Source organism: Microcaecilia unicolor, chromosome 2, assembly GCF_901765095.1.
Source record: "Microcaecilia unicolor chromosome 2, aMicUni1.1, whole genome shotgun sequence".
In the NCBI taxonomy this organism is placed as follows: Eukaryota; Metazoa; Chordata; class Amphibia; order Gymnophiona; family Siphonopidae; genus Microcaecilia; species Microcaecilia unicolor.
This window is the reverse complement of record NC_044032.1, coordinates 619,303,247-619,325,518: the sequence shown is the minus strand read 5'-3', so window position 1 is coordinate 619,325,518 and position 22,272 is coordinate 619,303,247. Positions and strand designations below refer to the sequence as shown.

The 22,272-nt window shown below is 44.8% G+C and overlaps 1 protein-coding gene across 1 annotated transcript in view; it reads left to right on the top strand.

The window, feature by feature from the left end:
- ARHGAP10 (Rho GTPase activating protein 10) overlaps positions 1-21,469 on the top strand; it is a 503,009-nt gene extending 481,540 nt beyond the window's left edge. Inside the window, exons 21-23 of the mRNA XM_030191662.1 lie at positions 3,659-3,802; positions 16,694-16,785; positions 21,022-21,469. Coding sequence (XP_030047522.1) covers positions 3,659-3,802; positions 16,694-16,785; positions 21,022-21,110 — 325 coding nt within the window. The 3' untranslated portion in view covers positions 21,111-21,469. The remainder of the gene's footprint in view (positions 1-3,658; positions 3,803-16,693; positions 16,786-21,021) is intronic.
- Positions 21,470-22,272: the final 803 nt, after the last annotated feature.

Below are 22,272 nucleotides of genomic sequence, written 5' to 3'. Positions count from 1 at the left end.
GTTACAACTGTTTTTAAATAAAGTGTACCTATTTGTACAGATCCAAATAACTCTTAATTTTCTGTTGGGTTTAGCTATTACTCATACTAACATTTTGTATCTTATGTATCCTTTTGATGGATGTGGGGTTGGTTGAACCTGATAAGCTTAGCAGCTCTTAGTTTGAATTTGAGATTTTCAGGGGTCCGTATTCCAAGTAATTTAAATGGCCAGGATAGGCTCCTGCCTACTTAAATCACACTCAGTGGGCCGGCCAATGATATTCAGTGGCTCTTAACTGGACAGTGTACTGAATATTGGCTTTAACCGGCCATCTTGAATCCAGGCATTGGCGAGGCATTCTAGGGGTGAAGTCAAAGAGAAGCAGCAATTATGCAGATACAAGCAATAATCAATGCTGGTGCCCACATAGCTAAGTGGGCAGATAGGATGTAAGTCCCTAATATTGAAAAAGCTCCAGAATACCCAAAACACGGCAGCCAGACTTATTTTCGGCAGGTCAAGATTTGATAGCGCAACACCTCTTCGAGAGAAGCTTCACTGGCACCCTATCAGAAAAAGAATTAATTTTAAAGTTCACACAATGATTTACAAGATACTACACGGAGAAGCCCCTACCTACATGAATAATCTTATTGACCTCCCAACCAGAAACAGTTTGATGTCTTCCCGTACTTACCTTAATTTACACCTCCCCAACTGCAAAGGTATTAAGTACAAATCCTTCTATACAACCAATTTTTCCTTTCTGGTTAGCCAGCTTTGGAACGCTCTACCAAGACCTATCCGAACAATCAACGGCCTTTTGCCCTTTAGAAAAGCATTGAAGACCCATCTATTCAAGGAAGCCTACCCTAACGATTCAACTAAATAAAGCATGCCCACATGATTCTTAACAACGATTATTATATATTGACCATGTTTCCCATTATCCTTATTGCTATCCCTAATCTTTTCCTCTCCATCTATTTCTCTCCATCTTCCTACGCCCACCTCCTAACGCCCATTTTCTTCTACACCTCATTCCTCCTATGTTCAATTTACTTATACTCCTAATTCCTCCTTTGCTCAATTTACTTATCCGTTAACCCCATTAATATTACGTTTACTACAAATTGTATATTCTTCTTACAACTTGTAATTCTTCTTATTGTTACTATGTAAGCCGCATTGAGCCTGCCATGTGTGGGAAAGCACGGGGTACAAATGTAATAAATTAATAAATAAATAAAAAGAGCAGTCCTAACTAGGCCCACCAGTTATCAGCTACCTTCCAGGTACCGTCCTGTGACTTTCCATGTCCCTCTCTCCCGCCCTCCTGATGCCCCCAACATGACCTGATCACCCTCCCATCACCCCTAACAATAGAAGCTTTCCCCATATGACAACCCCCCCACCCATTCTGATCCCCCTTCATGACAGGACCTGACACAATCAGTAGAAGTTCCCCATCACATTCCAGTAGCACCCCCACACACACACACCTTGGCCTACCTGACCATCCCTGGTGGTCCAGTGGTTAAGGTGGGCAGGAGTGAACCCCACTCACTCCTGCCCCTGGCAGCTCCAGCTGAAAAATGGCACCGGCGACTTCTAGTGGTAGTCTCACAGCACAGTACCACTGCTGGGTCATAGCTGCCATTTTTCAGCAGGTACCACCAGGGGCAGGAGCGAGTAGGGTTTACTGCTGCCCATCTTACCCACTGCACCACCAGGGATGGTCAGTAGTCTGTTTACATGCGCGCTAACTATGTGTTAAGGATTAACACCCTTTATTGCCCTTAGGGGCCATTTTACTAAATGATTAGCAGCTTATCTAATAAATGATACTCTAGGAAAATTGGCTGTGGTGTAGTTGAGGATCTTCCATAAGTTTATTTGGAGAACAGAAGTTGAAGAGATATGTGAAGGTTTTAATTGTTACTCTGACGTTTCAGGCAACAGATAGTAGCTGCCAAGGCAAAATGCCTAGAGGTAATTGAAAAGGATGTCCTGCAAATAAAACACAGGTATAACACAGTGAAATCAAATACATTCATCAAATGTGTTTTAGAGCTGAACCAAAACCAGGATTTTTGGTTTCCGTTGAAACCGAATCTGTGACTGAAATTGGCCGTTCTGTTTCGGCAGAAACCGAAGCCAAAAACAAAACTGGCTCTGCCCCCTCCCGACCCCATCCTCTGGCGGCAGCCCCCCTTCTGGGCCTACCATATCGGTGGCTAGTGGGGGCAGGAGCGATCCCCACTCATTTCTGCCCCCAAAATGGCTCCCGGGACTTTCAGTGGAGGTCGTGTCAGCCATCCTGAGATTAGAGCTGGCATAGAGAGGAGCAATCCTAAGTCACTCCTGCCCGTTCCAGTTCCAGTCGCAAGATGGTTGCTGCAGTCTTAAGTGGCAGTTTTGCAAGCCTGCCACTTGAAGTCCCAGAAGCTATTTTGAGGCAGGAGCAGGCCTGGCAGGAGTGTGGGGATTGCTTATGCACCCACTAACCATCAATTAACATGGTAGGCCCAGGAGGGGGGGGGGGGGGGGGCTGGTTGGCTGACTGCCGACAGGGGGTGGATTTAGGAGGGAGGCTGCCATTGGAGGTGTGTCCGGAAGGGAGGCTCTCTTTGATTGGAACAGAGGAGGGAGGGAGGGAGGGAGTGGGGGTTGCATAGCATAGTTTCAGTTCCAGCTGAAAATACACAGGCATTTTTGACCAAAACAAGGCTGAACACAGATTTCAGGGTGGTTTCAGTGCCAGAACCGAAATTTGGTCAGCCTGTACCGTGTTTTTTCCAATATACTACTACTACTTAACATTTCTAGAGCGCTACTAGGGTTACGCAGCGCTGTACAATTTAACAAAGAGAGACAGTCCCTGTTCAAAGAGCTTACAATCTAATAGACAAGTGAACAGTCGGTCCGATAGGGGCAGTGAAATTGGGGCAGTCTGGATTCACTGAACAGTAAGGGTTAGGTGCTGAACGCAGCATTGAAGAGGTGGGCTTTAAGCAAAGACTTGAAGACAGGCAGGGAGGGGGCTTGGCGTAAGGGTTCAGGAAGGTTGTTCCAAGCATAGGGTGAGGCCAGGCAGAATGAGCGGAGCCTGGAGTTGGCGGTGGTGGAGAAGGGTACTGAGAGGAGGGATTTATCCTGTGAACGGAGTTTACGGGCGGGAACGTAAGGGGAGATGAGGGTAATATGTAATCCACTCTGAGCTGCTTGTGTAGTAAATGTAGAATATCAAATATAAATGAAATAAATATTTTCAGCTCTCTGAAAGCTACCAGTAGAACTATTTGTGGCTAAATTGAAAAAAGTTCATTAAAGCTACTACAGGACAGCTACAGGAAGTGTTTTAATAATCTAGTCTCTTAAACACAGCCTAATCTGAACTATTTTTACTACACTGATTATGGAAAATGTTCTCTTTTTTTGTTCTATACAAGAGATGTCCCTGGTTCTAGGAATGCACTGGTTGTAAGAGCTGCGTCTGCAAAGTTTGGGTATATTCAGTTCTCAGAGGCAGATCAGTCACCATCTAATCTTTCTCCATTTAGAGAGATAGTTAGTCATTTCGGTCACAGGAGCCAAGGGCTTAAACCACGCTTGTCCGAATTTGCAGCCATTTCTTGCAGGTTCCTAAATCTGCCATGCAATTTTCTGTCTTCAGCTCAGACCAGAGTCAATCAACAATGGTCTCCTGGATGAACACCACCTCGTCAACTACACCCACCTCGACAACGCCGCCTTCACCCTCGTTATCTCAAGCACCTCTGCTCTTCTTACCCCCAGTGGGTGAAAAACCGGCCGAAAGGTACTTGGACTACTCTGTTCTGATTCTCACTTTCCTTCTTGAGTTTTATTTTTCCCTTCCTTTCTTCTCATTCCTGCTCCTTCCCTTTTCCCTCTTCCTTTTGCTCCCACCCCACACCCATTCCCTTTCCTCCTCTATCCTGTACCTGAAGAGGTTGATTTTTTTCTGCAGCTACTTGTAGTGAATGTTTGAAATTTAATAAGTGTATAGTGTATAGCTGTTGTTTCAGTGGTGCCGCTGACCTGTGACGTGAGTGTCCACCTCAAACAAGTTTAAGATCTTTATCTTTTCATATAAAGATGTAATGTGAAGGCTGAGTTGTATGGAATTCTGCAGTACTGGCCTGCTGAAGTTCTAGTACCAGAAATTCCTGTGCTGTGAAAAAAGAAACTACTAAGCCGTGCTAAGAAATGGGCTTAGTGCACCCTTATGCAGGCCTGTCCCTGTGCTAAGCCCATTTCTAGCACAGCTGTCAAAAAGGGCTTTTCCCAATTTGTTTTATTTCTGGCTGTGCGCTCATTTTATTTATTTATTTTTACCTTTGTATTTCACCTTAACCCAAAGTGGGTAATAATAAAATATATGTAATCAATAAACAAAAAACGAACCAACAAACAATCAACAAACAAAGTACAATCAAAATAAAATCTAAATGATACAAGTCCCTCCACAGACAGTACAAAGACTCATGTCACAGTCACTTCAGTATCTTTCATTCCTCTAGAAAGGCCTTTAAAAAAACAGTCCCCCCACTGTTTACCAAGCCGCCCTAATGCCGACACAGGCCATTCACTTTGAATGAGTCTTTAAGAGTCGCTTAAACTGTTGAGTATTATCGTGTAATGTTAGATGACCAGGAAGATTATCCCAAAGTGAGGGTCCAGCAACAGAGAAAGCGCATGCTCTCATTTTAGCATAATGTTAGCATTATCGCGTAGCTATTTAAAGAAATTACTGCGGGAGCCCTTACCGCCTCTTATTTAGGACGCGCTAAGGTCTCCTGCGTAATGGATGCGCTAGCCACTTAGCATGGCGGTAATGTCAGTGTGTTGGCTGATTAGCCTATGCACACCCATTCTCCACCCTGACACACTCCCTTCAAAACGAAAAAAAGAAAAATATAAATACCGCAAGCTTAGCACATGCGGATGGCAAAACTAACGCAGAACACTTTAGCACCTATCATAGCTTAGTAAAAGGGGCCCTTAAACAAATATGTTGTGTCCTATAGATGACATCTTGCTGCATAGTAACATTTTGTATAATGTTTAGGTATGTGCGTCATGGCTGAGAATGTTGTTTAGTATGGTATGAGATCTTTCCAATGACTGTGAACAGAGAAATCTGTAAAGGGGAGAAAGATACTAGGAGAAAAATACTAGGTCTAGGGGGCACACAATGAAGCTAGAAAGTAGTACATTTAAAATGAATCGGAGAAAATATTTCTTCACTCAACGTGTAATGAAAGTCTGGAATTTGTTGCCAGAGAATGTAGTAAAAGCAGTTAGCTTAGCGGGGTTTAAAAAAGGTTTGGCTGGCTTCTTAAAGGAAAAATCCTTAGACCATTATTAAATGGACTTGGGGAAAATCCATTGCTTGTTTCTAGAATAAGCAGCATATGTACTGTTTTGGGATCTTGCCAGATACTTGTGACCTGGATTGGCCACTTTTGGAAACTGGATGCTGGGCTTGATGGACCTTCAGTCTGTCCCAGTATGGCAATACTTATGTACTTACGACTCTTACAGACGATGCAGTAGCCCAGATCCCTCTGCAAACGTTTCCCCTTCATGCTGTGTAGATGCAGTCAGCAAATCCTCAGCAGCCTGACCAAATAAAAGTTTTAAATAATATAAACAGCAGAGGAAGTTGTGGATAGTTAAATGCACTCATTATGAAATTATTTTTAGTACATTCAATATTAGTTTACATTCATTATATAATTTTTAAAATATATTTAATATTGTATAATTCTGTAAAAATGGTTTTGCAGTAGAAAAAGAAATATCATGTGTAATAGAGGAAATACCGATTAACAATTATTGCATTTTACCACTTTTAAAATGCTACTAGACATACCCAGCACTGTACAGATACATATAAGAGAGCTTTACAGTCAGGACAACACAAACATACATGGTAAACAGGAAACTCTATTAAGATTTAAAAGTAACCCCAAAAAGGTGACTTTTTATGCTGGATTTGAATGTTGCTTGGGAGGGAGTATAATCTACTGATTCAAGATATCTATTCCAGGAATACGCGAGTTAACAGTAGAAGAGAAGGGCACAAATAAGAGAGACTTGCCTGATGACCAGAAGTCACCAGCAAGGGTATAGGTGGAGAGGAGAGGTGATGAGGAGTTAAATATGTAAGTGAATAAAAGAAGCTTGAACTATCTATGATAGCAATTGAGGAGCCAGTGCAGTAACTTGTGAAGAAGGCTTATATGGTCATAGAGACACTGAAGGAAATAAGTCAGTCAGTCAGTCAGTCAGAGAAAGGTGGTTCAGTGGGAGACCCTGCAAAGAAAGGTAGTCTTAGAGTGGATGAGCATTTTGATAGCATGCTGTGAATGCTAATATTAACATCAGCTAGTATAGGTGTTATTTAACATCGAGCTTGTGTTATAAATTTTTAAGCTATGTAAATCGGGTTAGCTCCTATTAACAAAATAACTTTCTTAGACTTATGGGCTCATTTTCAAAAGAGAAGGACGCCCATCTTTCGACATAAATCGGAAAATGGACGTCCTTCTCACAGGGTCGTCCAAATCGGTATAATCGAAAGCCGATTTTGGACGTCCCCAACTGCTTTCCGTCGCAGGGATGGCCAAAGTTCAAGGGGGCATATCGGAGGCGTAGCAAAGGCGGGACTTGGCCGTGCCTAACACTTGGACGTCCTCGACCCATAATCGAAAGAAACAATGACGTCCCTGACGAACACTTGGACGACTTTACCTGGTCGTGTTTTTCTTACGACCAAGGAACAAAAAGGTGCCCGAAATGACCAGATGTCCATCGGAGAGAATCGGGGATGACTTCCCCTTACTCCGCCAGTGATCAATAACCCCCTCCCACCCTCAAAAAATATCTTTTAAAATATTGATTGCCAGCCTCAGATGTCATACTCAGCTCCATCACAGCAGTATGCAGGCCCCTGGAGTAGTTTTATTGGGTGCAGTACACTTCAGGCAGGCGGACCCAGGGCCCATCCCCCCACCTGTTACGTTTGTGGAGGAAACAGCAAGCCCTCCAAAACCCGCCAGAAACCCACTGTACCCATATCTAGATGTCCCCTTCACCCGTAAGGGCTATGGTAGTGTTGTACAGTTGTGGGTAGTGGGTTTTGGGGGGCTCAGCACACAAGGTAAGGGAGCTATGTACCTTGGAGCAGTGCCCCCTAGGGTGCCTGACATGTCAGGGGGACCAGTGCACTACAAATGCTGGCTCCTTCCAAGACCAAATGGCTTGCATTTGGTTTTTTCTGACATGGATGTCCTTGGTTTCGATTATCGCCGAAAATCAGAAATGGCCGAGTCTAGGGACAAACAAATCTAGGGACGACCAAATTTCAGGATTTGGACATCCCTGACCGTATTATCGAAATGAAAGATGGACATCCATCTTGTTTTGAAAATACGGGTTTCCCCACCCCTGGATCAGGACGTTTTGCGAGGATGTCCTCATCAAAACTTGGACGTCTCTTTCGAAAATGCCCCTCTTAGGGTCCTGTTTACTAAGCCGCGCTGTAGGCTTGCAAACGTTTTAGCTTGCGCTAACACTAGACACTCATAGGAATATAATGAGTGTCTCTATCATTAGTGTGGGCTAATTTTGAGCGTGTGCTAAAATGTTAGTGCGCCTACACCATGGCTTATTAAACAGGTCCCTTAGAACTTTTGAATATGGGAAACCTGGATAGAATTCATTAGTAAAACGTATTATTATTTTGACTTCTCACAGTCTGTCACATGCTCGTGGCTGGGTTTGGCACTCTAAATATTGAGTCCTTTCCAAGAACCTAGGATATTCAAAGATATTGGCACAGGATGTAGGCAGTTCCAAGCAGCTCAGCCTTCTGTAGTTGACAGATGGTGATTTTGTCAATTCCCAGTGCATTCAGATGTTCCAGGTTTTTCGATATTGCTCCACAGCAAATTACTACAGAGACCGCAACCAGTGGTGTAGCCATACACAGCGTGCACATTGATTACGCACCCTCTGTCCACTGTTCCCTATAAGCCACGTACCTCTTTTCAAACTCCAGCACAGCAGTTCAGGACTGCCACACAGCAAAGTCAGCATTCCCTAATCTCCCACTCACCATGACCCTCACCACTGCTGCTTCTTATTCAAATGAGCAGCAGTAGCAAAACAGAATCCCTCACTCTTGTGGGGACACAGACTCTATAGACGCAACTGTTGATCCCACCCCTACGACGTCGCCTTCCATTTCGGTGGTAGAGACGACAGCTGCAAGAGTGATGGATGTTCTTTTGCCACTGCTGCTGCTCGTTTGGAGGAGATGAAGCAGCAGCAGTGGCTGGGATGTCTGTTGGGTGGGTGGGGGGGGGGGAGTGATGGAAAGGGAGAGAGAGGTGACAGATGCTGTATAGAAGGGGGAGACAAAGAGGGCAGATATTGGAGGGGAAGAGACAGAGGATAGAGATCATGATGGAAGGGGGTAAGAGAGAGGGGAGATGCTGAATGGAGAGGAGAGGGTGCAGATGCTGTATAAGAATGGGGGAGAGATGGAGGAGAAGCTAATGGGAGGAGAGAGAGAGAGGGGAGACACTGGATGAAAAGGGGAGAGACAGAGGAGAGAGATACTGATGGAAGGGGAGAGACGGGAGATGCTGGATGGAAGGGGGGAGGCAAAGAGAGCAAATGCTGATAGAAAAGGGGAGAGAAAGAGGGCAGATGTTGGGGCGGAGAGACAGAGAGGAGGGAGATAATGATGGAAGGAGGAAGAGAAAGGGGAGACGGATGGCAAGGGGAGAGAGGAAGAGCACGGGCAGTCACTGGATGGAAGGGGGAGAGATAGAAAGGAGGGAGATACTGATGGAAGGGGATGGACAGAGAAGACACGGGGAGATAGAGGGCAAATACTGGATGGAAGAGAGGAAAGAAAGAGGGCAGATATTGGGGAAAAGACAGGAGGGGGATAATGATGGAAAGGGGATGGGAAGAGGAGAAAAAGAGGGCAAATGCTGGAAGGGTGGATGGATGGAAGGGGTGGAAAGAAAGAGGGCGGACAGTGAAAGACTGAAGAAAAAGGGGAAGTGGAATAGGAGAGCTAAGTGAAAGAGATGGAAAACTGCAGGGAAACAGTAAAATAAAAAACAAGAGGGAAATTGAAGACTAGATAGTAAGAATGAAGGGGGCCCTTTTACTAAGCTGTATAGGTGCCTATGCACACCCAACATGCATCAATTTGAGGTTACCGCCTGGCTACTGCATGGCCCGGACGTTAATTTTGTTTTTTATGCGTGCCGGAAAATAATTTTTATTTTCCGGCGCGTGGCAGAAACTGGGCGGTAATCATCATTCTATGCGCGTAGGCAATTACCACATTGTTTACGTGTAAAACCTTACCGTTAAGTCAGTGGGTTGCGGTAAGGTCTCAGACCCAAAATGGATGCATGTCAATTTTTATTTTGCCGCACGTCCATTTTCGGCAAAGATTTTCAAAAGGCCTTTTTTACGGGCACACTGAAAAATGGATCTGCGCGTGCCCAAAACACGTACCTACACTAGCACAGCCCATTTTTCAGCACACCTTAGTAAAAGGACCCCTAAATTTGGACAGAGAAGCAGACAAATTGAAGAAAGCTGAAAGGAAAAGAAGGAGAGAGAAAAATAACAAATAGAAAGGAAATCCTAGCAAGAGAATTGAGAGAAGACGGAGGAAAGCAGAAACCAGAGACTGGGACCCAAACCATTAGAAAAAGTAAGCTACAGGCCTCAGTGAACGATATTAAGGAAAATCTAGAGCGGCAGGCAACGTGCCTTCAATAAGCGGAAGACCACATCGGATGACAGGAAGATCGCTCAGAGGCCATGGAGGGCAGGGTGGTGGCGGTGGAAACGTTAGCGCAACAAATTAATGCAATTACAGACGACCTTGAGAATAGGAGCTGGCGCGACAATGTAAGGATAATTGGTTTACCTGAGTCGGTTCAAGAGAAAGAGCTGCGGGACTTTGTTGAGACATGGCTCCCGAATCATCTAAATGTTACACTGCCTCTTGGCCCCCTGCAAATTGAACGGGTGCACCGCGTTGGGGTGGCTAGAGAAGGAGAACAGCGGTCAGTGTTGGCACGAGTGCTGAATTATGCTGAGAAGGAGAAACTGATGCAAGCATCTAATATAATAATTTGCTCCTCCAACATTCCAGTGTGTCTCACTGGGATCGTAACCACCTGCTGACATCACTCCTCCAACGTTCTCCTCCAACGTTCTCCTCAAACATTCTAATGGTACCCTGGAACTGGGAGGAAGGGACAGAGGGAGGGGGGACCCTGGAAATGGGAGGGAGGGAGGGGGATACTGGAACTCGGAGGGGGGAGGGGGGCCTGGAACTCGGAGGGAGGTGGAGGGGGCAGGGGAGAGATGCTGCACATGGATGGATGGAGGGGGCAGGGCACAGAGGACGTTGCCTGCATATGGATGAATGCAGGGGAAGTAGGGGACCTTGAAACTCGGAGGCAGGGAGGGAGGGAGGAGACGACCCTCGAACTCGGAGGCAGGGAGGGAGGAGACGACCCTGGAACTCAGAGGGAGGGAGGGGGACTACAACCCTGGAACTCGGAGGGGGGGACGACCCTGGAACTCAGAGGGTGGGAGGGAGGGGGGACCCTGGAACTGGGAGGGAGGGGGGCGGCCCTGGCACACACTCTCATGCTCACATACACACTCGCACCCAGTCTCACTCTCTCTCTACACACAAACTCGCACATTCACTCTCTCTCTCTCTCACAGTCACTCTCACACACACTCTCTCAAACATACACACTCTGAGGAAAACCTTGCTAGCGCCCGTTTCATTTGTGTCAGAAACGGGCCTTTTTTACTAGTATCGGATAAAACGCACGGTGGAATATAAAGAAGAGCAAGTTCTGTTGTTCCAGGACTACTCAGCATGTGTATCGGAGCAATGACATCATATGGGCCAGCATTGCAAGGTCTTATTTGCCAAGGGAGTCCGTTTTGCTATTCTGTACCCGGCCAGGGTCCGGGTGAATCATGACAATAAGACCCTGTTTTTTATCAACCCGCTAGATCTTAAAGCCTTTGTGGACAAGCTGTGTGAGACGCTCCCTTGACTTATGGTTGTCATTGACATGGCGGCCCCAACTGCTCCGGCTCGTGCTCCCTGAATTGGTAGGGTCGTATCGCCCTATATCTCTGATAAACCAAGATCTTAAGATTCTGGCTGGTGTTCTGGCAGAGAGGCTAGGAGCACTACTCCCCCTTCTTGTGCATCCTGATCAAGTGGGGTTTGTAGCTGGCAGATTTGCATCAGCCAATGTTCTGAAAGTTTGCAGAGTGTTATGGGAAGGGGCGAGGCGACCTGGGGATGCTATTTTGGCTAGCCTGGATGCTGAAAAGGTCTTTGATAAGGTACTGTGGCAGTATTTATTCTGGGTGCTTCAGCGTTTTGGTATTTCAGGAGCCTTTTTGGACTGGGTAAAGGTATTGTATAGCAATCCCACAGCCCAACTTATTATCAATGATGCCCTTGTGGATCCTATCTTGCTGGGCCGGGGCACTAGACAAGGGTGCCCTCTTCCCCCCCTGCTATTTGTGTTGTCTCTGGAACCATTGGCTGCCCGGATTAGGCAGGAGGAGGGACTGGAGGGTATTCGAGTAGGGGACGTTGAATATCGGGTGAATCTGTATGCTGATGATACGCTATTACTCCTTAACAATGCAACCACCATGCTACCGGTTGTTATGAGGCTCATTTGGGAGTTTGGGGAAATCACGGGACTTTGTATTAATTTCGGGAAATCAGTGGCCTTGTCTGTCACTTCTCCTTGTAAAAGTACCTCTCTGGCGAACTTTCCACTGGGGTGGGCGCGAACAGGGATCAAATATCTGGGGGTCTATTTGACTGCAGACTATGAATGGATGTATAGGAAGAACATCATTGAGAAGGTAGAGGTGATGTGTCGATTATGCACGTGATGGAATGATCTCCCAGTGAGTATCCTGAGCCGAGTGGCCCTGCTGAAAATGATACTTCTTCCAAAAATATTATATCCGCTCCAGATGCTGCCATTTTGGGTATCGCAGAGAGAGGAAGGGCTGTATCGGAGCACTATTAGTTCCTTTCTATGGCACTCCAAGCGGCCCTGTATTGCCTTTACTAAACTTACCCATACTAGAGCCAAAGGAGGACTGCGACTCCCGGATTTGCGGTCCTATAATGTAGCCTCTTTGCTGCGATGGATTCATGAGTGTTATGTACAAAAAGTGGGAGTACGACCAAGGATACCAGAAACTGGAAGATGTTCTTAAATAAAAAACTTTATTGAAGGTTTGAAAACCCGACACAACGTCGTGTTTCGGCCGTCAGGCCTGCAACAGGAGTCTATAAAAAGTACATTTATATATGATATATATGATAAAAGAACAGAAAAAATTAATATCTACAAAAAAGTTTAAAGCAATAAATATTGTAAATTATATAAACTTATAAACTTTAAAGATATATGTGTGGCAATTTTATAAGATGATATAAAAATAATAATAGTAATTAAAAATAAAATAAAATACATGCATATAATAAACTTATCGTGAAAAAATATACACTATGTATAGATTTATAAAATAATAATGCAGTGCAAAAAGCCCATACATGTCCTATATAAATAAGAACAGTAAACAATAATGAATGTATATGCACACATAAATTTAAACAATAAAAGTGAAATAATACAAGGTGCACATACATATTAATAAAAAGAACAAATGACCATTTAAAAGTGCAGATTTCAAAAAAGCAGAGCAAAAAATTAAGAACATCTTCCTGTTTCTGGTACCCTTGGTCGTACTCCCACTTTTTGTACATTATTGTTTTTACTGTGGAGCGTTTGAGTTCTCCACTTGCTGGCAGATCTTCTCTTTCATGAGTGTTATACCATGACAGCTAGATTTGCCTTGCCTTGCTTTTGGCAGAGTTGGTGTGCACCCACTGATGTATTTTCGGTGTTGGTTGGCGGCTGAAGGCACAGAGTGGGGAGGAATCCATTTGTGAAAGCGGGAAAAGCGTGGAGATGGTGGAGAAGTGTAATTGGGGGGGGCTGGACGGGCTAACCCCTTTCTATCCCTCATTAACAATCCGGACTTTCCGGCGGGGGAGGAACAAAGTTCCTTCCGGCTTTGGCAGCAAGGGGGTGTCCAATATTTGGGACAATTGTCGGAGATCGGGGGATCTAAATTTCCCACTTTCAATGCAATCAAGCGAGCGTGTCCTCTCCCAAACACACAATTCTTTCAATTTTTACAAGTATGAGACTATTATAACTCGGTGGCGAGGTTAGCAGGATCGCCAGTATGCTTTACTACACTGGACAGGATTTTTCTAGCACTGCAGGCCTCCTCAAATCATCTACCACAGTGGCATCATCTCATAGTAGATAATAGACCCGCCCCTCATATGGAGGGGCTAGCTTCGATTTGGAGTAAAGACCTTGGTGAGACAGTTTTTCGGGAATGTTTGGGAGGGATCTTTGAGACTATAAGGCATTCAGTTTCTATCATTGGGCATGAAAAACTCCAAAGAGAAAATTTATTTTTACATTTTTTTATATATTTTTATGATTTTTTGCTTTTTAAAGTCTTAATATTTACTTCTAATAATGAAAGTGAAAAATAATCCTCTCAGCGTAATCATTAGAAAATCGGCACTTAGAGTCCAGCACTATCTTTTAAATGTTCGACGGGGGCCACCGTTTCACCCCGGCAAAAGGCTTCCTCAGGAACAGAGTGCTGATAGCAATGCTGAGGGTCTAGAAATATAGAAAATGTAGTCAGAAATTTCAAAAGAAAGACGTAAATGATGCACATAACACCGCAATCCATATGTACACACACTTGTAAAGAAAGTGCTCAACGATTCAAAATGGTTTAAATAGAATCATTAAGTGCATTCTTAAAGAATTAACACCTGGAGTATCTGATTAAATTTGTAGTTTAATGATTTAATAGAAACTGTGCCAATCAATTGAACTATTCAGTCCATAAGGTTCAATTGTATTGATGTCAAAGATCCACTTAGCTTCCCTTCTTTGTAATGATAGCTTTCGATCGCCACCTCTGTTCAATTTATTCACTTTATCTATAGCAAAACATTCCATATCCTCAAATTTGTGTTGTTTCTCTATGCAGTGCTCTACAAGCGGTTCTTTACTAGCCATTCTTCTGATGTTTGATCTATGCTCTAAAATCCTCAACCCCCCCCCCTCCAAAATGTTTACTAAAATTTTGGCAGTAGCTCAATAACTAGTCAGTGCACTCACATCCAAGGAAGCACCCTTTAAGATGGGGGGGGGGGGGTGAGCAGAATATATCCTAAACAGTTTGGGAAGTTGCCTCTAATCGAACAATCTGACAGCACTGAGAAGAGCCATTCTTTAAAACAAAAAAGAGGGGGGGCATTCTTAATAGGTTCGTCTATAATAGGGCAAGCATGTAAGGCACAATGAGATTTCATAAATTTGTTTAACAACATGAAAAAAAAAATCTTAAAATCCTATAATTGGAATTCACTCCAGATACGGTCTCCTGGTATGGCTGTATCCAACAAAAAAGGTTGAATAGAAGCACAGCCTGGGAGGTGGTGGAGATGAAAACGGTATCGGAGTTCAAACATGCATGGGATATGCATAGAGGAATCCTGTGCAGAAGGAATGGATCCTCAGAAGCTTAGCTGAAATTGGGTGGCGGAGCAGGTGGGGGGAAGAGGGGTTGGTGGTTGGGAGGCTAGGATAGGGGAGGGCAGACTTATACGGTCTGTACCAGAGCCGGTGATGGGAGGCGGGACTGGTGGTTGGGAGGCGGGAAATACTGCTGGGCAGACTTATATGGTCTGTGCCCTGAAAAGGACAGGTACAAATTCAATTCAAGGTAAGGTATACACATATGAGTTTGTCTTGGGCAGACCGGATGGACCATGCAGGTCTTTTTCTGCCATCATCTACTATGTTACTATGTTACTATCACAATCTTGGTTTGAAAAGTATCTGCTAATAATCTCAGGTGATCCTTTTGGAGATCTGGTCTTACACAACTGGTCCACAACACAGAATAACCTCTTAAGGTCTGGGATACACCAATACTCAAGGCAAAACTCCCCAAATCAGGTTGTAAAGATGTCTGAAAACCATGGTAACTCTTTATGTTTGAAGCAAAATGGTGTCTGCCAGGGGCGTAGCTAGGTGGGGCCACGAGGGCATGGGCCCCCACAGATTTAGCCTTGGCCCCCTCTACTTTTGACCCCCCCCCCCCACCGCTGCAGACCCCCCTCCTGCCGCTTCAGACCCTCCCCAACCCCCGCCAGCCTTAGTTTTCTTCAGCACCGGTCTCTGGCGTGTTCGCTGATCTGTGCTGTGAGTCCTGACTGACGTCCTGCATGCACGTCCTGCATGTTAACGTGCAGGATGTGCATGCCCCCCCACCTTGGGCTCTGGACCCCCTCTCACTGAGGTCTGGCTATGCCCCTGGTGTCTGCACGTATCGTGATGATAATCGTTATGTGATGGTAGTAGCATCATTTAGATGAGGTGACTGGCTTATTTCAAATGTATTCAGGATATATCCCACATTTTATTGAAATAGGTCGTTTTGACAGAGTTTTGAAGAAAAACAAGCTTTTTATAACTTTTTTTTTTGAAACACAGTGTATTATATGCAGGTACTTTTTCTGTCCCAGTGGGCTCGCAATCTAAGTTTTGTAACTGGGGCAAAAGAGGGTTAAGTAACTTGCCCAAGATCACAAGGAGTTGCAGTGGAAATCAAACCCAATTTCCCTGGTTCTCAGCCCACTGCACTAAGCATTTAGGCTACTCCTCCACTGAGAAGATGGTGTGGACCAAAACAGTGACAGAATTCAAGAACTTGGGATAAAGATGAAATCAAAACAAAAAATAACCTTAGCACTTTAAACAGGGCATAGTGGAGTGTAACCTGTACAGACGGCAGGTACAACTCAGGCCGCCTTGTTGGGTAAACTGTGCAGGTCTTTATCTGCCTTCATTTACTTGGAATGCTCTCCCGCGGGAGTTGGTGGAGAGGAAAATGGTAACGGAATTCAAACATGCATGGGATAAACATAAAGGAATCCTGTTCCGAGGGAATGGATCCTCAGAAGCTTAGCTGAGATTAGGTGGCAGAGCCGGTGGTGGGAGGCGGGGCTAGTGGTTGGGAGGTGAGGATAGTGCTGGGCAGACTTATACGGTCTGTGCCCTGAAAATGACAGATACAAATCAAGGTACAAATACAAAAAGTAGCACTTATGAGTTTATCTTGTTGGGCAGACTGGATGGACCGTGCAGGTCTTTTTCTGCCGTCATCTACTATGTTACTAAGGCATGAATCCTACTTCTGACACACCGGTCTCTTTGGACAAGTCACTGATATCTCCCATTGCCTTAGGTACTTAACTATATTGTAAACTGATCTGGGCTGGTACTTGAACAATTTTGTAGTTTATTGAAATCATAAAGAAAATGAAGGACCCTCTGCAGCTGAACTTCCACAAGAAAAGTGATATTTGGTTTGAATTGCTCGTGCGCCGCCTGATCTGTTAATTATCTATTGGCATGTAAATCTAGAGGGACGGTTGGCTAGTGACGTACACACTAAATCCCTGCTCCCTTTTCAGTGCTGGTAACCGGAAGGCGAAGGCAGTCTACCCTTGCGAGGCAGAACATAGCTCTGAATTATCTTTTCAAGTTGGAGCAGTTTTCGAAGATGGTAAGTACTCTAATATTCTAACTATTCCTTGCTTAGGTGCAGCATGACCCAGCAATAACCTGAGATCTGGAAACTATATGTGACGCTTCCCTGCCTTTTTGCCATCACATTTTTTAAATAGTACAAAAGTTGTGTGGGCCATCCATAAATATTATGATTAAAAGCAGATACTATCTGGCCGATATTTATTTAATTTATTTATTACATTTGCACCCGCCTCTTTCCCACATACAGCAGGTCCAGTGCGGCTTACATAGTAAAAGAAAGCATCTTTCATGGTCAAGAATACAGTAAAAACAAGGAAATGTAGGAACAGTATTATAAATTGTGATGATCATAACTACTTACATTATGAAAGGCATTACAAAGGACATGTGAAAAGAACGTAATGAACTAGAATAGGGAAGGTAGACAAGGATATGATAGGTGAAAGGGAAGGAGAATGGGAGGGAAATGGTAAAGGATGGAGGGAAGAAGATGAGGGATTGAGTATAACATTGGGGTCAGAGTAAGCGTCAACGTCTTAGCAGGAGTATCGTAGGTGATCTGGTGGAATTAAGCTGGTCCATTAGGGTAAACTTGCTTGAAAAAATAGGACTTTAACATTTTCCTGAAAGGTTAATAGTTATTAATAGCTTGGATTGGTCTTGGGAGAGCATTCCAAAGCTGACTACCCAGAAAGGAGAAACTGGATGCATAGTATGTTTTGTACACTATTTAACCGACCAGGAACGGCTCCTGACAGGTTGAATAGCACTTAGCCAGCTATTTAGCTATATAGCATGCCTAGAGATCTGCGCCAAAATCCAGGCATATTCTGTAATAACGAATGTATCTTAATTGGCTTTAACAAGCTAATCAACGTTGATAACAGCACTTAACAAGCAATAATACGCACTAATTGGTAATAATTAGAATTTACGCACACAACTTGGTAAGCGTATTCTGTCATGAGCTGTGCCTAAATTCTAAAGTGCTCAGTTCAGAAGGGCGTGGCTGTGGGCTGGGAAATGGCGGTTCAAAATTTACACGCGTATTTATAGAATATAGCCCAGTGAGTGTAAATCTATGCGCAGGGATTGACGTAAATAGAGGTGTATCGTTTTAGGCGCTGGGATATCAACTAAGAGTATTCTATATTCTGTGCCTAAATCTAGGCGCCACTTATAGAATACTCTTAGGCGGACATGTTTACTGCGCGGATTTTGTAGTCCCCTTATATAGAATCTGGCCCTTAGCGCATAGTGGCTAACCGGCTACATCACGCAATATAACCGACTAACTGCGAATACTCAGTGCTTTGTTGACTAAGTTTAGCAGCCGAATTGGACCGCCGAAATAGCAGTCCTATCTTTGACCACTGTAAACGTAACCGGCCAGCACTGAATATGAACTTGGCTGGTTAAGTTTAAGTTGGCCCCAAAAAATGGATATTCATTGCTAGTCACTGGAAATGGCCTGGCATTGCCTAGCCGGGCTCAGCGCTGATCGCAGCACTTACCTGGCCTGCCTCCCGGGGAGCCGAATATAGGCCAGTATTTCTAAGGTTTGATTTCATGGTAATATGATTCATTAGAGATCTGAATCACTGAAGCCATAGGCAATGTGTGACTGCATAATCTGGGGGAAGCGAAAAGGATAGGGAAGTCAGATTGGCACAGGAGGGAGCTTCCTTTCCTCCAAAAAATACTTAAGATCCCAAAGAAATTGCCTGGGGTAGCCAAAATTCAAAAAGATATATATATAGAACTTCTTTAAGTTAAGTCTCGCAGAGATTGGCGTAGGCCAGTAGAAGGGGCACTCTTTCACTCCACTCTACTCATTCAATTTCTCACCCACATGCACTCTTGAACTCTTTCCCCCTTCCTAGATGTGACTCCAGTGCGCTCCTCCTGCCCAGTGGTGTAGCCAAGGGTGGGCCTGGATAGGCCTAGGCCCACCCACTTTGGGCTCAGGTCCACCCAGTAGCAGCACACCTATGATGTGTCTGGCAGGGATCCCCAAGTCCCATCAGCCGAAAACTCCCAACAACTGTCCCTCCTGCATACCAGCCTTCCCTCTGATGTATTCCCACCTATGCGGAAACAGGAAGTTGCATCAGAGGGAAAAGACTGTGGGGCCAACATGAGCAGTGTATATTAGCTGCTGCTCGCTGCCGGTGAAAATCTGCTATTTAAAAGGTATGCGGGGTAGGGGGGATGTTTGAGAGACCATATGGCATGAAGGCAAGCAAGTGAGACCAAATTACTTGTGGGACAGGGCGGAGTTCTTCTGCCCACCCATCTTGGGTCCAGGCCCACCCAAATGTGGGTGTCTGGCCACGCCCCTGCTCCTGCCTCCTACCAACCCATCACATTCCCATCACATGCCCTTTTCTCTCTGCCCTCCAGTGCTGTCCCCTTCTTCCCAGGCCAGCCTGTAATCCACCCACCTGTATGGTGAGGTCAGCACAGCCGCCATCTCCTTCCATCCTGTGCGTTGCAGTGACAGCATAACCTCCTCTTTATCTTCTCCTAAGTGTGGCTTCTTAAGTTGGGAGTGAGTATTGTTCCCCAGACTTCACCCTTTCCGTGTCTGAGAAAAAAAAAGCTTAGTACTTCATATCCTATGTCAGGGGTCCTCAAATTCAGTCCACAACTCAGCGTGCTTTGCAGGATTTCCATTGTGAGCATGTATGAGGTCTGCATGCAGTGGAAGTAATGAATGCAAATAGATCTCATACATATTCATTATGGAAATCCTGAAAACCCAGCTGGGTTGTAGACCTCTAGGACTGGATTTGAGGACCCTTATCCTATTTGAAGAGGATTGAATGTAAATACCATAAGAACATAAAAATAGCCATACTGGGTCAGACCAATGGTCCATCCAGTCCAGTATCCTGTTCTAACAGTGGCCAATGCAGGTGACAAATACCTGGCAGAAACCCAAATAGTGGCAACCAATCCCAGGGTAAGCAGCGACTTCCTCATGTGCATCTCAATAGATGGACTTTTCCTCCAGGAGCATGCCCAAACCTTTTTTTAAACCCAGATACGCTAACCGCAGTTACCACATCCTCTAGTAGAGAGGTGTGGTAGCCGTGTTAGTCCACTCTTAAAGGTTATCAATAGAAATCAAACAAAATAAAACATGGAAAAGAAAATAAGATGATACCTTTTTTATTGGACATAACTTAATACATTACTTGATTAGCTTTCGAAGGTTGCCCTTCTTCCTCAGATCGGAAATAAGCAAATGTGGTAGCAGATAGTATATATGAGAGAAACATCAAAGCATTACTTTGACAGTCTGACAGAGTGGGAGGGTGGGGGTATGCATGGGGACATCAAAGCATTTTTTGCATCTGAGTTCATGTATTTCTAGAATTTGTTTGCATCCTTAAGTGCTCACAGTATCTTTCCTTGACCGTTCAGTGGAGGAGTGGCCTAGTGGTTAGGGTAGTGGACTTTGGTCCTGAGGAACTGAGTTTGATTCCCACTTCAGGCACAGGCAGCTCCTTGTGACTCTGGCCAAGTCACTTAACCCTCCATTGCCCCATGTAAGCCGCATTGAGCCTGCCATGAGTGGGAAAGCGCAGGGTACAAATGTAACAAATAAATAAATAAAATCCTTGTGAAAACAATTGTAATGCATTGTATGGTTTGCATTTCAATGGGGCAGGGGCGTAGCTAGATGGGGCATGGGCCCCCAAAGATTTAGCCCTGGCCCCCTCCACTTTTGACCCTCCCCCACCGCTTTTGACCCCCCTCCTTCCCGCTGCTGACCCGCCCCTGCTGCCACCAGGTACCTTTGCTGGTGGGGGTCATCAGTCAGGACTCACAGCACAGATCAGTGAACACGCCAGAGACCGGCACTGAAGAAGACTAAGGCTGGCAGGGGGTTGGGGACCCCGCCAGCAAAGGTACCTGGCGGCGGGGAAGGGTCAGCGGCGGCGGGTCAAAAGTGGTGAGGAAGGGGCGGCAGCTGGGGGAGGCGGGCTAAATGTGCCCCCCCCCCAACCTGGGCTCTGGACCCCCCTCCCACCGAGGTCTGGTTATGCCCCTGTAATGGGGAAAGGTGGAAATGAGAAACAAATATTCCATGATAAAATTTTTTTGTACTGTCTTTTTAGGATCTTGCCAGGTACTGGTAACCTGGATTGACCAATGTTGGAAACAGGATGCTGGGCTTGATGGACGTTTGGTCTGTCCCAATATGGCAATACTTATGTACTTATTCTCTCTTAATTTGCAGTGCAAGAATCAAGAGAGCCAGGATGGCTGGAAGGAACACTAAATGGAAAGAGAGGACTTATTCCAGAGAACTATGTCCAGTTTCTTTAGTTAAGTGCATTTACTGCCAAGACGGTGTACATGGTATCCATGGATTTGTGTTGCAGTCACTTTCTTGTGAGGTGTGGCTGTTTTTTTTTTTTTTTATCATCTACCAGCCTGACAATGGGATGAAAATACTCATCTGAAGGACACACCAACTTATCAAACAAACAAAAAAATGAAAACCACAATTCTTAAGAGCAAGACAGAGAAATACTTAGTTTACAAACAGTGTGTTGCAGCTCATCAGGATGTGACCTGGCTGTTTTGTCGTGATCAATTGCGCAATGATGATAAATCAGATAAAGCCCATACACCAGGCCCCCTCCCTGCCCATCTTCAAATCCTTACTCAAAGCCCACCTCTTCAATGTCGCCTTTGGCACCTAACCACTACACCTCTATTCAGGAAATCTTGACTGCCCCAACTTGACATTTCGTCCTTTAGATTGTAAGCTCCTTCGAGCAGGGACTGTCCTTCTTTGTTAAACTGTACAGCGCTGCGTAACCCTAGTAGCGCTCTAGAAATGTTAAGTAATAGTAGTAGTAGTTCTCAATCTGTCATTAAATTAAACATTTGGAGCTTATGGACTCTGACATTCTGTTCTCCCCCCCCCCCCCCCCCCCCCCCCCCCACTATTTTCACAATTCAGAATATCTCGTTCCAGGCAATCAAAGGGTTAAAGAGCATGCTAGAAAGCGTGTCTTTATAGCTAATGAAGATGTTACTGGAGAGTATGAAACCCAGACTGTGGCGGGCCGAGAGTAACCACAGAGCCGATGCATTCTGCCCATTTGCCTCCCTACTGGTGCCCCTGCTCTTCTGCAATCTCTGGCAGTGCCTAGGCTTCTTCTGGGCCCTTTCTGTGGAGAAAAAAGCGAAAAAAAAAACAGAATAGAAAAACTACGTTTATAGGATAAATGTTAGACGCGCATTGTATTAGCAAGCGCCGAAGAACTGTTCAGGAAGAGCTGCGAATACAAAACTAAATTAATGCAACAAAACCAAGGAACTACAATGTTAAATCCATTTAAGTTTGTGCTGTTGTGTATTTTTAAATTATTGTCGTCTTGCAGCTTTATTGTTATATTTTTCAACAATAGACTATGCATATATGTATTTGTTTCTACAACATACCAAGCTGTTTTTAGAATATGACCTTGCCAACAAC